We start from the raw sequence: 16,634 nt of genomic DNA, 5'->3' as shown, positions 1-16,634 counted from the left end.
ATGATATTTTTTTTAAATCATTTTTGCAGCCTTTATTTCATGGTCAGAGAGATTGCATAGCTTTTACGTGGATCTTTTATGTTGTGTCATGTTCCACTGTTGTTTCAAGTCACCCGGCAACATAAATGGATTACTTTTACAAAACTGAAACAAAACAACACAACGGATTATAACGGTTACCAGCATGTGACCAACGTTGGCAACTATCTCGTGGTACCTCTGGTGAAATAGAGGTTTAAGCTCATTACACACGTCACTGTTACTGACACAAAAGTTGACAACATATCTTTGTGCAGTTGAATACTGGAAAGAACGAGCTGGGAAATAAAGAAAATAATTTTTTTTTACAAATACAAATGTGGCAACATTTCATTAGCGTGGACGCTCGGGGGCGGGAACGGGTGTTAAGTTTATAGCAAATCCTTTTGTTTCTCTGTCCTCGGTTTTACGCAATTGGAGACTATATGATTAGATCATGCCCCATACATTGTTCTCTTAAGTGCCTGTTGGAGGATCCACGCCTCTTAGCACTGATGGATGTGGGCCAGGATTTTGTAGTATGTTTGACGCGTTCACCCGCGAATGGAGAACGAAACCGATGCGTGGCATATATATATATATATATATATATATACATATATATATATATATATATATACATATATATATATATATATATATATAGGTATGTATGTGTGTGTGTGTGTGTGTGTGTGTGCAAAATAACCACAGGAGAAGGAAAAAATAGCTAAAGGAAAAAGCATACAAAGAAATTTAACAGAATCCTGCTTAATATCACGCAAGTTTGATTAAAATATTAATTTAAGCTATGGACAATTTAAATGTGATAAATTGGTAACCCAAATGGTGACCCTTATGTGTTAGTCAGGTCGATAGAGGTAAGGTCATTCCCCCTTCCCGCATTGTATTGTCTCCCCCCCCCCCCCATGGTTGCTACCTGATACTTACATTTAAACACAACTCTGTATCTCTGTCATTTAGTCTGAAGATGTAATATACGAAAGTACTTACTGTCTACAAGTTTCCCTTCTGTGGTTATTTGCATTTTTGTATCACGGTGATGTGATTGCTTGCATATATATATATATATATATATATATAATATATATATATATATATATATATATATATATAGAGAGAGAGAGAGAGAGAGAAATATTAATGTTGGGGTATTCCTCAGTGCTGATTCAACTATTTTTCTAATATTTCTAAAGGGCAGTGGACTCCTGACATTATTTCACGCGCGGCAGTGAGTAGGCTGGTACGAAGCTTACAACCCCGCCTCACCCTCACCCTCCTCCGCCACCCCATTTTACCCCGCGTCTGAGTAATGCCATCAGTCCACGTTCCCTCTCTTTTCTGTGTTTCTGTAGCTTATAAGTCCCCTTTGTCCTCTGTCTTATGTACTTTCCTGAAGAGGGCTACAGTTGATAGCCGAAATATAGAATCTTCTTTCATTCGAAGTTTATTTTCTCCGACTGTGGGTTTCCTGTGTGTCATTTACAAATGTGCTACTACATTTCTGTTTAGAATATATATATATATATATATATATATATATATATATATATATATATGTGTGTGTGTGTGTGTGTGTGTGTGTGTGTGTGTGTGTGTGTAAACCCAGTGTAGTGTTCTTCATTGGTTGGAGACCAAAGGCATCGGCTGACCCTGGATCATTCGGATAAAGATCTTGGACTCGATGACGAAGTGAACCTGATAGAACGAGGAAGACAGTAAACAAACAATAATCAACAAATAAAATGCACTTAGTAAGTAAAAAGATGACTTAATTGATCAAAATAGTTACATAAGTAAATGAATAAATAAACATTTAAGTAAAAATAAAGGACGTGGGCAAGGCGAGACTTGGTGCATGGTCGTTGTGATGGTATACGCTGGGCTGTGGTTTCGCGTTTCAAATTACTCCAGAGCTCTGTCCAATAGGAGGGACAGTGGCGTGTGCTCTGTCTTTTTATGCATGCGCGCGTGTGTGTATGTATTCACCTTGGTCTTTGGATCACATGTTGGACTCGTGATCGACAGCTATTTCCCTCCCGGAAGAGAGCTCAGAGCTCGTATGACCGATCTATGGGTAATGCTATGACCTTACACGCACACACGCAACGAACTCCTTGCCCACGAGAGTTGGAGTAACGACTCGAAGCGCAGCGATACTGAAATAATTTCACCCCTGGGCAGGATTGGAACCAGGTACCCCAGCACAGCCGTGCTGATACTCTGGGACTCTACCAACCGTGCCACCGATTCGTATGTATGTGTGTAAGTGCACGTGTTATTGTGTTTGTATATACGCTTGTGTTTAATTGTACTATACATAAAGGAACGACGTTTTTGAGGTCCCATATCTGTTGTAACATCGATCCTACTTGGCTTTTTATGATATTTTTCAATTTGTTTACATGACAGTGTGATGTCTTCTCGTCCCAAACCAAGTTCAAGGAGTCTGTTTCAGTTACAAAGGAGGAGCACGCCGACAAGGAGACCTTTTGGTCTATAACTAGGTCGGATGCGAAAGAAAATTATAATAGATAAATTATAATGATCAAATAGTAATGAATAGAATAAATAGGTAAAGTTGCATAATAAAACGGGTAAACAATGAATAAAATGAATTGACAGATAAATAGTAATAAATTATAATCAAGCAAATAATAAACAAACAGACAAATAAATTACAGCATCTTAGGTGTTTATCTAACGAATCTTAAAGCTTCGAACTGAACTACATTGCACTGCCTCTGCAGGAAGTTTATTCCATTCATTAACTACACGGTTGGCGAAGTTGTTTCTACCCACTTCCAAATTAAATCTATTTCTTGATAGTTTGAGGACCATTATTTCTTGTCTGATTCTCATTCAGTGTGAAAATGTTGTCACTTTTGATACCAATTCCCTTTAGAATCTTAAAAACCTGTACCAAAGTCACCTGAGTCTACTCTTCTTTAGGGAAAACAGATTCATATGTTTTAGTCGATTTTCGTATGATTTATTTTTGATATTTGGAATCCTACTTTCTTCTCTCTGACCTGATCACCGCGATCGTGACTTCTTTCTTTTCTGTCTTATAATGGATTTGTGTTTCCGATCGCGCACGTGCAAATAGTAGAGTAAAAGTAACCTGAGCTTTTGTATGTTGCGGGTGAGGCATAAGGATGTCTGGAGCGCGCACACACACACACACACACACACACACACACACACACACACACACACACACACACACACACACACACACACACACGCACACACACCTTCTCCCTCCCTCCCTCCCTCCCTTAACTCCGTGCATAACAGAACGGGGTGTCAACTCGCAGTACTGTGATGCTTTGCAGGTGAACCTGATATCACTACACCAGCAAGTTACTGCGAATGTGTTTGCGTGTGTGTGTGTGTTTTATCATATCCGTGATGTTGCTTGACGCCTCTGTTCATGCTCACATTCGGGGACACAATGGCCGTAAGCAAACGAGGCAATGCGGTTGGACATTTAGGAGAGGATGATCCAACAAGAACGCCCGGTTTTGTTTTGGTTGTACTATTCATGGTTGCTATGAAGGGGTTTTGGTGAGATATTTTTCTGGTGTCATCTTATTCATTATATTCGGCGAAGCCCTATATATCTCTAGGGTGACCAATGGTTCACGCCGTCATTATGACGGTACACCATATATCTCTGAGGAATTTCCCTGTTCGGCATCGGGGACGTGCCAGTTAGCAGTGGGTCCTGCGACTGTGTGTGTGAGCTGCTCTTTGTCTCATCTTTCTTACAAAACCTGTTGAATATGGGTGACCCTGCAGAGATTTCCTCCCTATCGGCATAACTTTTGAAATCATTAAGGTCCTCAAGCCTATCCACAACGTCAAGGTGTCAACTTTCGGATAGGATGTGTATGTGTATGTGTGTATATATATATATATATATATATATATATATATATATATATATATATACAGTATATATATATGCAAAGTAGACCAATTGAAAAAAGAAACTAAAGAAGCAGAGCGCTTTACTTTGCAAAGTGAACACACCCGTGTTCTTATTGACACACACACACACACACACACACACATATATATGTGTGTGCACATATATATATATAATATATATGCAAAGTAGACCACTTGAAAAAAAAACTAAAGAAGCAGAGCGCTTTACTTTGCATAAATGAACACACCCGTGTTCTTATCGACATATATATATATATATATATGTATATATATATATATGTATATATATATGTATATATACATATATATATACATATATATATACATATATATAATATATATATACATATATACACACGTGTATGTGTGTATAAAACCTCTAACTTGACTTTGCCAATGCAAGGGTCCTCTTGAATATTTTGAAATTTGAAAACAAACCATATACGATTTGGGTTGCAGGAAGACAGACACGTGGTAAATGTTGAGTTAAATCATCAGTCGTACCTAGATAAATCCAACTAAGTAATTCCACAAATGCACGGAAGAGCACTCGTACTTAGTGATGCTGTGTCACTTTTAAGTTTTAAGAAAAGCATCAGAACTCCACTTGGGGAGCATGTTATATGTCAGTAAAATCCAGATGGTGATTAAAGGGTTTGAAACTGATTATTTAGTTAACATTTTTGAGGAGGATACTATTTGAAGTTTGATAAAACAAATAATATGACGAAAACGAAATTGGTGAAATGTAGAAAAAGAAAGTTTGCAGGTACATGAGATAAAAGGATTTTTTTTCTCCAAATCCGAAGGTTTATCAGGAAAGGCCCTAGGTTGCTCGACTTTCGTAAGCCGTGAAATTTCACCTCTTGCAGAGGAGAGGAATGGGTTGTGTCATCCGATAGAGCACGTGGCTAAGTAGAGGAATCCTCTCACTCTCTCTTGTTGTAGCCTCCGACTTGATAACCAAGAAGAGACGTGATTTCCCTCCAAGTCGCGGAATGAAAGGGAAATAAACAAAATATGTGAATCGGTGGGGGTTGCGCGGTCACGCGGAAGCGCACTTCGCCGGACGGACGCGTGGCAGGAGGGTATAGAGTCGGTGTTCGATTGCGATCAGGGATCTGGGATGAAGTGTCAACCATAAACATCCGCTGACCCATCTTTCAGAACCCCCTGGCACAAGGTTATTAGTGATAAAACATCAATACTTTTATTCCTCTATATTTGTTCTACACACTCCTACAAAAATCAGGAGTTGTAACCAAACTATAAATACCCAACAATATAAAAGGTGACACAATATATCAACACTCCCACAGCCAAAGAAACTACGTCTCCATATAGGCCCACTCAGGACTGGTTAAACCAATAGGTAAAATACAAAATGTCTGTAAGGATAGAGACTCCAGTAACCCATTGACTATGAATAAAATCGACTGGTGTTACGTAACCAGAAGGAAAATATGTCGCCATTTGCAATAATAAAAAAAAAACCCTCAAACACTCGTGTAATTTGTTCCTCTTTGAAATGCTACAGATCCCTTTCCAACTTTCTGTGGAAATTTTGAGTTTGGTGACGGTGGACCTCTCTGGAGAAGAGTCGATTTCGATCTCGTCTCGGCACAGTCAATTGGATCGAGTTCGAGTCCTGTACAGGACCTGGTCGTCCTCCACAGGACCTAGTCGTCCTTCTAGCACAGGTGGAGATGCGGTATTTGGGGAAACTTGAGACCGTTAGTCTCCACGACGGTTATTTTATCTTTCTATCATTCGTTCTCTCTTTCATTCTTTTTATCTTTCTTTTTCATCCTTTTATTTTTGATTTTTTTTCTTTAGCACAGTAACACACCTCATTGGCAGACAAATGTATTAAGAGATCATACAACGGTTATTTTATCTTTCTTTTTCTTTCTATTGTCTATCATTCGTTCTCTCATTCTTTTATTTTTCTTATTTATTTTTTCTTTAGCACCGAAACACACCTCATTGGCAGACAAATGTATTAGAGATCATTCATAACAGGGCGAGTCGGCACCTAAAAGAAGTGAATAATTCGTGAATAACAGTAAAAAAAATGTATTCCTTCCACGTCAGCCCTTTCTACTGAATAAGATCTTCTGGCGGCTGTGGGTGGAACCAGTGAATATGTCTCAAACCGCAGCGAAAGGGTTCGTTGATTTAGCTGTTGTAAGTGGAGATAAGTGCGGGATTCGAACCGACAACTAAACGAATGCGAGATGAGCACGCTTACGATGACGTCACCTGCGGACAAAAGAAGGGAAGTTGTAAAAAAGGTGAAAGTCTTTTGAAAAGGTGATATGGAACCTAAAAGAGAGGAGGAGGAGGAGGAGAGAGGATGTATTAGGGTGGCTTTAAATAAAACTCAGTAAATTATTAAGTAAATTTTTCACAGCACAGACAAACGTGCGTACGCTTTTGAAGCAGTACCAATACTATCCCCACGCCAACCTTGCGTGGCGTGGCGCGAAAAGCATACATGAATCGCATTTACGATTACAAAAAAAAAAAAATGCTCACAGAAATATACAATAATAAATATATAGTAATAAATAAACAATACTGTAAATATGTATATATATTACAGAAATATGTCACCATTACAATGAATCCCAGTGGAGATAAGAGAGGAAGTTTTTGAATGAAAGGAAAACCAGTAACGAGATGAGGTTATATGAAAAAGAGAAGTAAACAGATTAAATTCAACCGAAAAGTGACAAGAAATCCAAAGGAGAGAGATGATCAAGTTCAGAGAAGAGAAGAAAACGGCAGAAGACGAAGTTCACGAGGAAGGTGAAGTAAATAAAAAAAAAAAGAAGAGAAGATTGAAAAAAAAAGAAAACGGAAAACGGGAAGTCCAAAAGAAATGGGGCTGGCAGGAAATATAAAGGGAGACGATGTTTGGTAATTAAAGGGACGAGTTCAAAGGAGAGGAAGAACATATCCCAACGGGCTGGGAATATTGATGTTCTGGTGGTTTGAAGACACTACGAGGAAGACCTCGTGGTAGAGGAAGAAAGAGAAAGTAAAACGAAAGAGGATTAAAAGCACGCAGGTGACTGACCACGTGTGGTCAGCGTTTGGCTCTAAACAAAAACCAGCTTTGCGATTGAGTTCACGATGAAACGATTGTAGAGGCGATTTGGGAATATGATCAATGACATCACCCTGGCACTACTGTGGTAAGGGAGCGTTGGTCACACGGGAGGAGTTACGCAACTAATCCGATGAGGATGACGATGATGTCCAACTTCCAGACGCTGCTCACTGTCTGGAAATATATATATATATATATATAATTTATATATATATATATAATTTATATATATATATAATTTATATATATATATATAATTTATATACTAGACCACCCGTGACCCGTTGGGTCAAATAAAATCTTAAATGATACGTTGTTAATAAAATGGTCAATAAAATCTTTATTAAGACAATGCCCTTATATTTACAACATTCTTTGAATGATTTAAAAACACTTTAATATTTTCCTTTTGCTTAACTGTACTCAGCGCAACATATAATTGTCCCGAGTATCTGAAACAGTGGAAAGATTATCAGTGAAAAATATCTAATTTTAAGCGTTGCAATATTGCATGTTGTTAACATGTCATATCACGATATATATATATATATATATATATATATATATATATATATATATATATATATATATATATATATATATATAATTCAGTGAAAACAGTCGTCTGAGACATACATACAGCACTGGTTTGTAATAAATATGATTTACCCAAAATCAGTAAAAATCAACAGAAAAAAATGAAGTAATTATTCCACGCGTAATAATTCTGGGTGATGATAATGATGTATAGTTAAGAGAATGTAATATTTTAGTTTTGTGGTAGCTTTTTTTACATATAATGACAGCAGGATCACGAGCGTATTCTTTTTGTATGGTATGGAGACTAAAAAAAAAAAAAAAAAAAACATTCCAAGAGTTGTTTTCTCATACGAAACTCCATTGCCTTTTTTTGTTTATTTGCCGAGTTCATAATTGACTGGACTCCCTTGCCCAGTCGTCCGGTTGTCGCCATTTTTGTTGATGTACCGATTTCCACTAAAGGACCCATTTTCACGGTCAAACAGTTTGACAAACCCGGTTTGTCAGACAAGTGTTTGAAGTGATATTTGACCATGTGAATGGGGGTATTTGGTCGTCAAACACGTTTGTCGAACGTGTTTGACAACCAAATACCCTATTCACACGGTCAAACATCACTTCAAACACTTGTTTGACAAACCGGGTTTGTCAAACCGTTTGGCCGTTTAAATGCCTCCTTAAGCGCTCCCAGAAGGCGTGAGGCGATTCCAGCAAATAAACAGGATTGTAAACAAACAAACAGATGAACAAATAAAACAGACGGGCAAATAGACAAATACGATAATCGCGATTACTGATCATTCACGAAAATACTCGACATCTAATCGATTACTGATATGATAAACAAAAACAAAAAAAAGATTCTTTGTGAATTTAATATTTTGAAAAAAATACCGTAACTCGAGTAAGATTACTTAAAGAAAAATGTTGGAATAATGGTTTATATCTGGTATATATGAATTTACCAACAGAGAAACGAAATAGGTAAGAGTGTTATATGATTCCAAATAATGAACTAATCCTGATTTTGAAGTATTTCGTTGAATGGAAACGACAATTCTCGACATTTTGGGATGTGCGGACAAAGGACTACAAAGGTGGAGCATGCCGACAGGAGACCTTTTGGTACACATCTAGGTTGGATGCAAAAAAAAAAATCATAATAAAATAAAAACTACAATAATGTAAATAAATAAAATATATACATAAATGCATAGGTATAGTTAAATAATAAACAAACAGGTAAATAGTAAATAATAATTGACATATAACTAATAATAAATGAAAATCAGACAGACAAATTATAACAAAAACAAATAATATAAAATAAATTATAATCATTACAGCATCTTGCATATGTGTTTATCTAAATGGTTCTTAAAGCTTCGAACAGTAAATCACAAATTGTGGGAAGAAATTGTGAGATTTGCAGTTCGGAGATAACTTCGTTCATATTCACGAAAAGATGGTTAGTTATGAAAGGTAAAATATGAAATATGTTCAGTAATACTGTACTTATAATGTGAAGTTCTAAGATAGTTTTCGGTCGTGGAAGAAGCGGTTGAGGAGGATAGTCATGGGACTTTGGGTCCTCGTTCAGTTAAAGTGAGAGAAAGAAAGAGAGGGAGAGAGAGAGACGATTAAATAATAGTCAGGAGATGTCCGCTGCCACCATTTAATGTTGTGGGTGGCTAAATAAGTACGAAATTACAACTTTTAAGAAATGATATATTTGGATATACACTCAAACAACAAATGCGTGCACCCGCAACAAGGCCGTTTTCGAAACTGACGCCACGCTCTCGTTCGCGCCAAAACAAAGACACGCATCGCATCTGCGATATCTAATACAAAAAATCTTATACATAATATAAATACATTTTCTACATAACATAATATAATTATTACAATAAATACTAAAATAATACAATATATATATTATACACCATGCCAACACAATCCTAATGCAACGATATATCTTGATTCTGTCGACATATTCCCAACAATGTCACTTGGCTTTCGTTCTCAGACGAATCTATTATAATTAATTCGCGGAGCGGATCCTAGACTTGAAGGGGCCACGGTCGACCACTATTCCGTAGGCAGGGGTGCGATGGGGGTGTCTGCCCAGCCCTCAAGTTCACAAGGACACCAACTGACGCTCATCGCAACATCATCTAGACCCGAGTTTCTTAACCCGGGGGTGCTGAAATCAGCTTCAGGGGGTGTGAGGAAATGCTGAATATATGGCGGTACTGTACTTCACTTTCCTATATCTTTCTAGTAATCAAATGTTAATCAGAGTTGTGTGGGTGCTAGACTACCTAGCCCTGACTACTACAGGGGAAGAACCCTTAGGGTCGGAAGAAGTATGTGAACGCGGGGGGGGGAGGGGCACGGAGGTGAATTGAATCGCCTGGCGACAGACAGGGGAAGAGGGGACAGTGCCACCCGGTACGTAAGGGACATGGCTGTCAACATTACTCAACATGTTCTGTACTTGATACGTCCAGGTTGTAGGTGAATGGAATCGTCGAGCGGGAACAAGAATGAGATCTGTCGAGAAGATCGCCTTGCCCAAGGGTGGTGGGTTCGTTAGTTGACATCTTGGCCACTGTTACCAGCGCTTCTATTCACGTGGACCTTCACCCCTCTTCCCATTCTTGATTGACGTCTGATATAGTTACCATTTTTAATTGGTAAATATTGGTAAGAGAGGGATTTAAACGAACTCAAGCTCTCTTTGGACTTATAGAATATCCCCATTACATAAATTATATATACAATCAATATTTTATTACTTTGTACATTTATACAATAATGTTACATTCAGATGCTTTTCACCTTATAAGGGCTATCCTAGTTTGTGGTAACATTACTTACAATATATAATTTGATTACCATGGACGCGTATAATAGTTCTTAAATTACAGTAATTTTATTTACAAAAATGCTATATGCTTTAAGGGGAGACTACAGTAGTGGCGTGTTGCCACACGTCCCTGTCGGTCTTGTTCCTGCGAAGGAACTCCCTTGCATTGAGGGTTAAGGAGCTATCTACTATGTGTGTACCACGTCAAACACGCTCGCTTCAGCATGTAAACACTTACACTCCTTGTGAACGAGGTCAAACTGATATCTTGTTTATTTGGCTACAATGACGTCATTGATAGGTGGTACTGTGCGTGTCCGCATGGGAGATTGTTGGGTTGTGGAAGGGTGCGTGCGGCTATGAGGAGTCGTAGCGTTTGTCTCCCCCCCCCTTCCCCGGTTAATTTTTTTTTTTTTTTTTTTTTTTTTCCCTAAAACCCAGGGGATTCTTCTTAGGTGATGGAGTTTTCCTCCGCAACAGCAAAGAGAACTCAACGTTTCCTCGATGTTATTAGTTCATTCTTATCCCCGCCAAGGTGGGTTAAATTGTATCAAACCTTTTCCTCACGTCGTCTGACTTGAGAGTCGTTTATTGCAACTGGCGCCAGGCGATTTTATTCACAAAGAGAGTGTTGATGCCCTATTCCAATGCGTCGTCACGCTTCAGAATCATTACTCGCTGAAAATCCCGTCACCATCCTCTTCGCCTCGCTTCGCTTTGCTTCGCCTTCGCCTTCGCCTTGTCTCGCCTGGAGTTAATTTCCTTTGACGACCAAGTTATTGCCGCATAAACGTTGCCGAATGGATTTTGTGACACCCTGTAAGCCTCAAGAGGACACGCGGCAACACGTGCGAAAGCTTTCCAGGTCCTCCCTGCCGTTGAATGAAATCGTCTGGTTCTAGGTGGAGAAGAATGCAGAGGATTACAAAGGCGGAGCATGCCGACAGGAGACCTTTTGGTCCATATCTAGGTCGGATGCGAAAAAAATCATAATAACAAATGAATAAATAAAAACTATAATAATGTAAATAACAAATAAAATACATAAATCAATGCATAGGTATAGTTAGATAATAAACGGGATTGGTCCTTGCGAGCTCTATTCCTCCTACCCACTTTACTCCTCCTTTCTTGTAGATATTCCTCACCAGCTGACAATGAACTCTTCGGACACGAGACGGAGGAGTCTTCAAGCTCAAGAGGTCTGCTCGTCGTATGATGGAGCTCTTCGTCCAAACCAGCTGGTATGGTCAAAACCAGAACCATCTGGGCCCCAGGCACTGGACTCTGGTGTCTGCTGGATATCCAACCCAATTTTGGTGTTGTGCATGTCCCTCCCTCTCTCCCCCCCCAAAAAAAAGGGGGGGGGTGGAGGGCGAGGGCTCAGACTCCCTGAAAGAAGACACTTGAACTCTCCGATGGGAGGGAGGGAGTGAGGGACACCTTTGGGAATGCACCTGTGCTGTTCTTAGAGATCATTGTTGCCTCCTTTCCTTCACTCCTCCCCCCACCCTCTCTTTCCCTCGTTCTGCTCAAACAATGAAAACGATTAAGGCCAGACGATTTCATTCATTCGCGAGGGCCCTCTGCCTGAAAGAAAGGGGTTGATTAGACCTATCTCGCATCTCGTTTTCGTGGTCATTTCCTTCACTGGGCTGTTCATCTCTGTAGTACTTCTTGGTGCTCGTCAGACGAATGTATTCTGTTCCCGATGGAGGCCCCACCCACTGTCCCTTGTAAAGCTAATCCAAGAGGGAGAGACGTGCTTGACGGAGGTCGGAGTGGGTCTAGGCGTGCACATGAGGGAAGGGAGGGAGTGGAGGAGGAGGCACAGTTACGTGAGGAGTCGTGACGGCGACGCGGTCGGGGAGCGTCTTTGAGACGCTTGGCAAGGACAACGGGGTCTCAACGTGGAGTCGGAGGGTCCGGTACAAGAACGGGGGCCAGTTACTCGAGTGCTCCGGTGGGGAAAGCACTCAGTCGGACGGGACCGTGTGTCTGTGGCATTCGGGGAAGGGGAGACGAGCGCCAGAAGAATTTTTTGTTTATCGAAAGAAGTACAGTAGCCTCTGCAAGACGCGGCGTGTTCTCCCTAACATCTATTCCTTTCCCGTCAAAAGTAGTTTCAAGATCATACAGCCGACACCTCACATCCAAACACGGTTGAAGATTTTTTTTTTGTAACCACCGTTTCTCGTCTACGTGTGTTTGCTCTCACGCGCGTGTGCTGTTGGTGTTGAATTGCGGCTTGGTGTCGTGATTCCACCTGGTCGCTGATCACCACCACCACCACCACCAGTATCCTTCCCCCGTCGTCGGAATGACGGTCATACGCTACGGAAGCACGGCTACCAAGCACACGCCTGTGCCCATGCCGACCATCACCGAACCGCCAACGATGTCGGTGCAGGAGAAGCTGAACAAAATCTTCGTAAGTAGATAATGTCATGGGCTCCCGAGAGAGTTGGATCCTCTTCTTCGGCGAGAGGTTCTCGGGAGTGAGGGGGCGTTCTTCGGGAGTTTACACACGTGGTCCTCTGGATGGGTCTTCTGGCTCGGTGGGGCAGGATGGTGGAGGTTGTGGAGGAAGAGAGTGGAATGGGGCTTTGTATGTTGGAGTAGGAGTCTAAAGTTGTAGATTCGAAGTGAGGGGTGTAAAGAGCAAGATCCCCCCCCCCCCATGGGATGAGCGGGAAAGCGGAAGCATTGGGGACTTGCCTTCATTACGTTAGATATCTATTCAGGGACTCGTTTGCAGATTGCATATATATATTTATATATATATATATATATATATATATATATATATATATATATATATATATATATATATATATATATATATATATATATATATATATATATATATATACATTTCAGTTTCTGCATGTGGCCTCCATTGGGTCTCCCGATGTTGATGGCTAGGATTAAAGTGCATTGTGGTTGTTAAAATGTATCTGTAATCACTGGGACCCATTCAGTGTTGTATATATATATATATGTATATATATATATATGTATATATATATATATATATTTATATATAATATATAAATATATATATATAATAATATATAATACATATTATATATATATATATATATATTATATATATGTATATAATATATATACATATATATATATATATATATATATATGTATATATATAATATATATATATGTATATATATATATATATATGTATATATATAATATATATATATTATATATATGTATATTATATATATATATATATATATATATATATATATATATATATATAGCTTCGATCCCGGACTTTATGGTTAGGAGTCCTGTATGCTGCCCCACAAAGGGCTGGAACTTGATACAAATGCCATTTTCTATCAACTGTTGCAAAATTTGGTCCTCATTGGGGAATTTGCCCCAAGTTTGGAAACAACTATTATATCATTTTTATTTCTTCCAACGATTGCTATCAAATAACCTGACACATCATCATCATCATTATTGAAGTTAATTTTAAATTTAATGAGAGCATTATTGAAAAAAACTCTTCAATTGTTACATATAATGGAGGGTAATGTTGTTGTTGTTGTTGTTGATCTACGCTCCCACCTGTAATATATATGTATATATGGAATTTAGTACAAAATACGTTTTGATATAGAAATAAATTACAAATGGTGACAAAACTTACTTGTAAAGGTGTCACTGACGACGTCAGCGAATGTCGTACGTCTTGTCGATGTGTCTTTACTGCCTGCAACTTGGGAAAGACACTTGAAGAAGGTTCACTAGGAGTCGATGAATGTTGCACGTTTCATTGATTTTGATGACGTACCTTTACCATCTGCGAATTATAATACATCAATAACAATAACGATAATATTATCAAAATATATCAGTAATGATAATATCAATAATCATATTACAGATAACGCCATAAATTATACATACAGATTGCACAACGGTGTGTCTTCGATGAATCTAATAAAATATGTTTCCTACATTGACTACAGGGAAAACATATGTGGTTTTTCGGGCGTTGTAGACCTCACAAAAAACATTGTTTCTTCCTCATGGTGGGTGTAATATCATCTTTAAAATAATACTCAAACCTTGTGTCGTTGTAGACGTAGGTAATGAGTATATGATCATGTCAAACAATAAGGCTTTTTTTATAAAGCGTATTTTACCTTGAAAGTGGCACTTGAGTAAAGCCTTTTCACGACTGAAATCAACACACTACTGCGAATGACTTCCCTAAAAAAAAATTGTAAAAAAGAAAAAAAAGATGAAGAAAGAAATGTACTGTACAACACGTGCTCTGTCACGAAATGTATATTCAAGTACTTTCTGTTGACGGGCAGCCTAATCGAACAAAAGGCCCCATCCACGACATTGTCAAACGAATACAATGATAACGTACGCCATGGAAAATGTACATCCTGTTGACCAATTTACGCTTACTCGAAAAAAAGAAGAAGAAAAAAAAAACCGCATCTACGACTATGATAACGTACGCCATCGCCCACTTCCTGCTAAGCCCAGGGTCAGAGACATCAACACCGCCCCATCTATCTATCTATACACCAATCACATTCTAACAACACCTACAACGTCACCGTATGACCTTCGTACACCACACCCACTCACATACAATCACCAATCAAAAGATACAACAGTCACATACAACCAATCAACACACAGAACGTCAACAGCTAAGCAATCACCCACCTCTCGTACGCGTGACGTCATCCTACGCACGCACTTACACCGCAGCAGCAGCACTACTTTCGGACTCGATTTGACATTTTCGTTACTATTGCCCCACAGGGGTTGACAGCAGTCCTCGGTCCCTCCCACAGATCTATCCGAGAAGAAACTTTGGACTGCTACTGTATGTTGTATGGGTGTAGTTCGGGACTGTTTCTGCCTCATCGAATGAAAGTAGTATGGGGGGGGGGGGGCAGGGAAGCAATTGCCGCTTGTCACCTCTCCATGTATGAAAAAGCGTAAGAATTACAGGTGAGGCTGATAGAAAGAGATCCTGGGCCCAGTCCGGACACCGATTGTCAGCCCCTCAGGGCTGTGCCTCCTTTTGGAAGTGAGGGGGTGGATTTTGAAAATGGTCAGCTCCGCTGTCCGTTTTGTAGGACCGCCATATTGGTCCCCTCACAATAATTTTGTTATTATCTACATTCTTATCTTGTTCTAGATATTTCTTGTGTGACTACCTAGTTTTTCTAACTTAAATCACTACAAATGCCACCAGTTAATCTGCCTCTTTTGCTTTACGATTTGGATGTTATTAACTATTCCACGTACCTCTTTAACCCATTTTAATAACGCTCACATGTTACCCTGCTAACCTATTGTTTCTTCCTCCACAACAGGCGATTTTCTTCGTTCACCTCACCTTAAGCGTTTGGTCAGTAAATAACCGCGTGATGTCATGTAAAGGCTACGGCTGGTTTTGCTTCTTTTGTTTTATTTTTGTCCAGTACAGTAATGCCCTATTACCTGCACCTTCCTTGGCGTCCGCCCACCCTCGTGGCTCCGAGTGGAATGCGCGTAGCATTTGTCTTTTGTTGCTGTATAGATGTCGGGTTGAGCTTATGATAAAGTAACGCGTTTTGTGTTGTGCATTTGTTTGTATCCGTGTGGGTATTTTGTTTTTGAACACGCTTTGTTGATTTTGATTTTTATGAAGGTAAGTAGTAGATAAAGTCCCTGATTTTTAATGGATTGTTAATGATTAATTGCTGAAGAATGTTGAATAGATTTAAGGTGTTTACGCCAGCATGCCAAGCTTGTAATTATTTTCCTGATTGGCTTTGTATATACGTAGGTGTGATACACTATTATTATGTAAATAAGCTAGTGGTTGTATTTTATAGAATTAGTATTGAACTTAGTATTATTATGTCATAATGTAGTAATTACAGCATATTTATAATTCATGCGAGATCTATATTAGTTTGATATATTTGATGTTTTTTTTTTATAGCGAACGCGAAGACAGTTGATATTTTTACTTTTTAAAACCGACTGGTTTCTACTGAAGTTATAGGTTGGGTTAATTTTTCAAACAGGCTTCTTTTGCAAATAAGCTACTGGGTGTATATT

At 39.0% G+C, this 16,634-nt stretch overlaps 1 protein-coding gene across 2 annotated transcripts in view; it reads left to right on the top strand.

Annotated features, from left to right (window-relative positions):
- The first annotated feature begins 2,280 nt into the window (after positions 1-2,280).
- Positions 2,281-16,634, top strand: part of LOC143020394 (type-1 angiotensin II receptor-associated protein-like) — a 36,238-nt gene continuing 21,884 nt past the window's right edge. The window contains exons 1-2 of one of the 2 annotated variants that reach the window (XM_076176808.1): positions 2,281-2,304; positions 15,902-15,936. In XM_076176808.1, the coding sequence (XP_076032923.1) occupies positions 2,299-2,304; positions 15,902-15,936 (41 nt within the window). In that variant the 5' untranslated portion in view covers positions 2,281-2,298. Of the gene's footprint in view, positions 2,305-12,807; positions 12,955-15,901; positions 15,937-16,634 lie in introns of those variants that run through there. The other variant, XM_076176807.1, reaches the window with a different exon arrangement.

The sequence above is a fragment of the Oratosquilla oratoria genome, chromosome 39 (assembly GCF_046742065.1).
Source record: "Oratosquilla oratoria isolate Oo_2021 chromosome 39, ASM4674206v1, whole genome shotgun sequence".
NCBI classification, from domain to species: Eukaryota; Metazoa; Arthropoda; class Malacostraca; order Stomatopoda; family Squillidae; genus Oratosquilla; species Oratosquilla oratoria.
The sequence above is the reverse complement of the archived record's forward strand: the minus strand, read 5'-3'. Positions and strand labels throughout refer to the sequence as shown.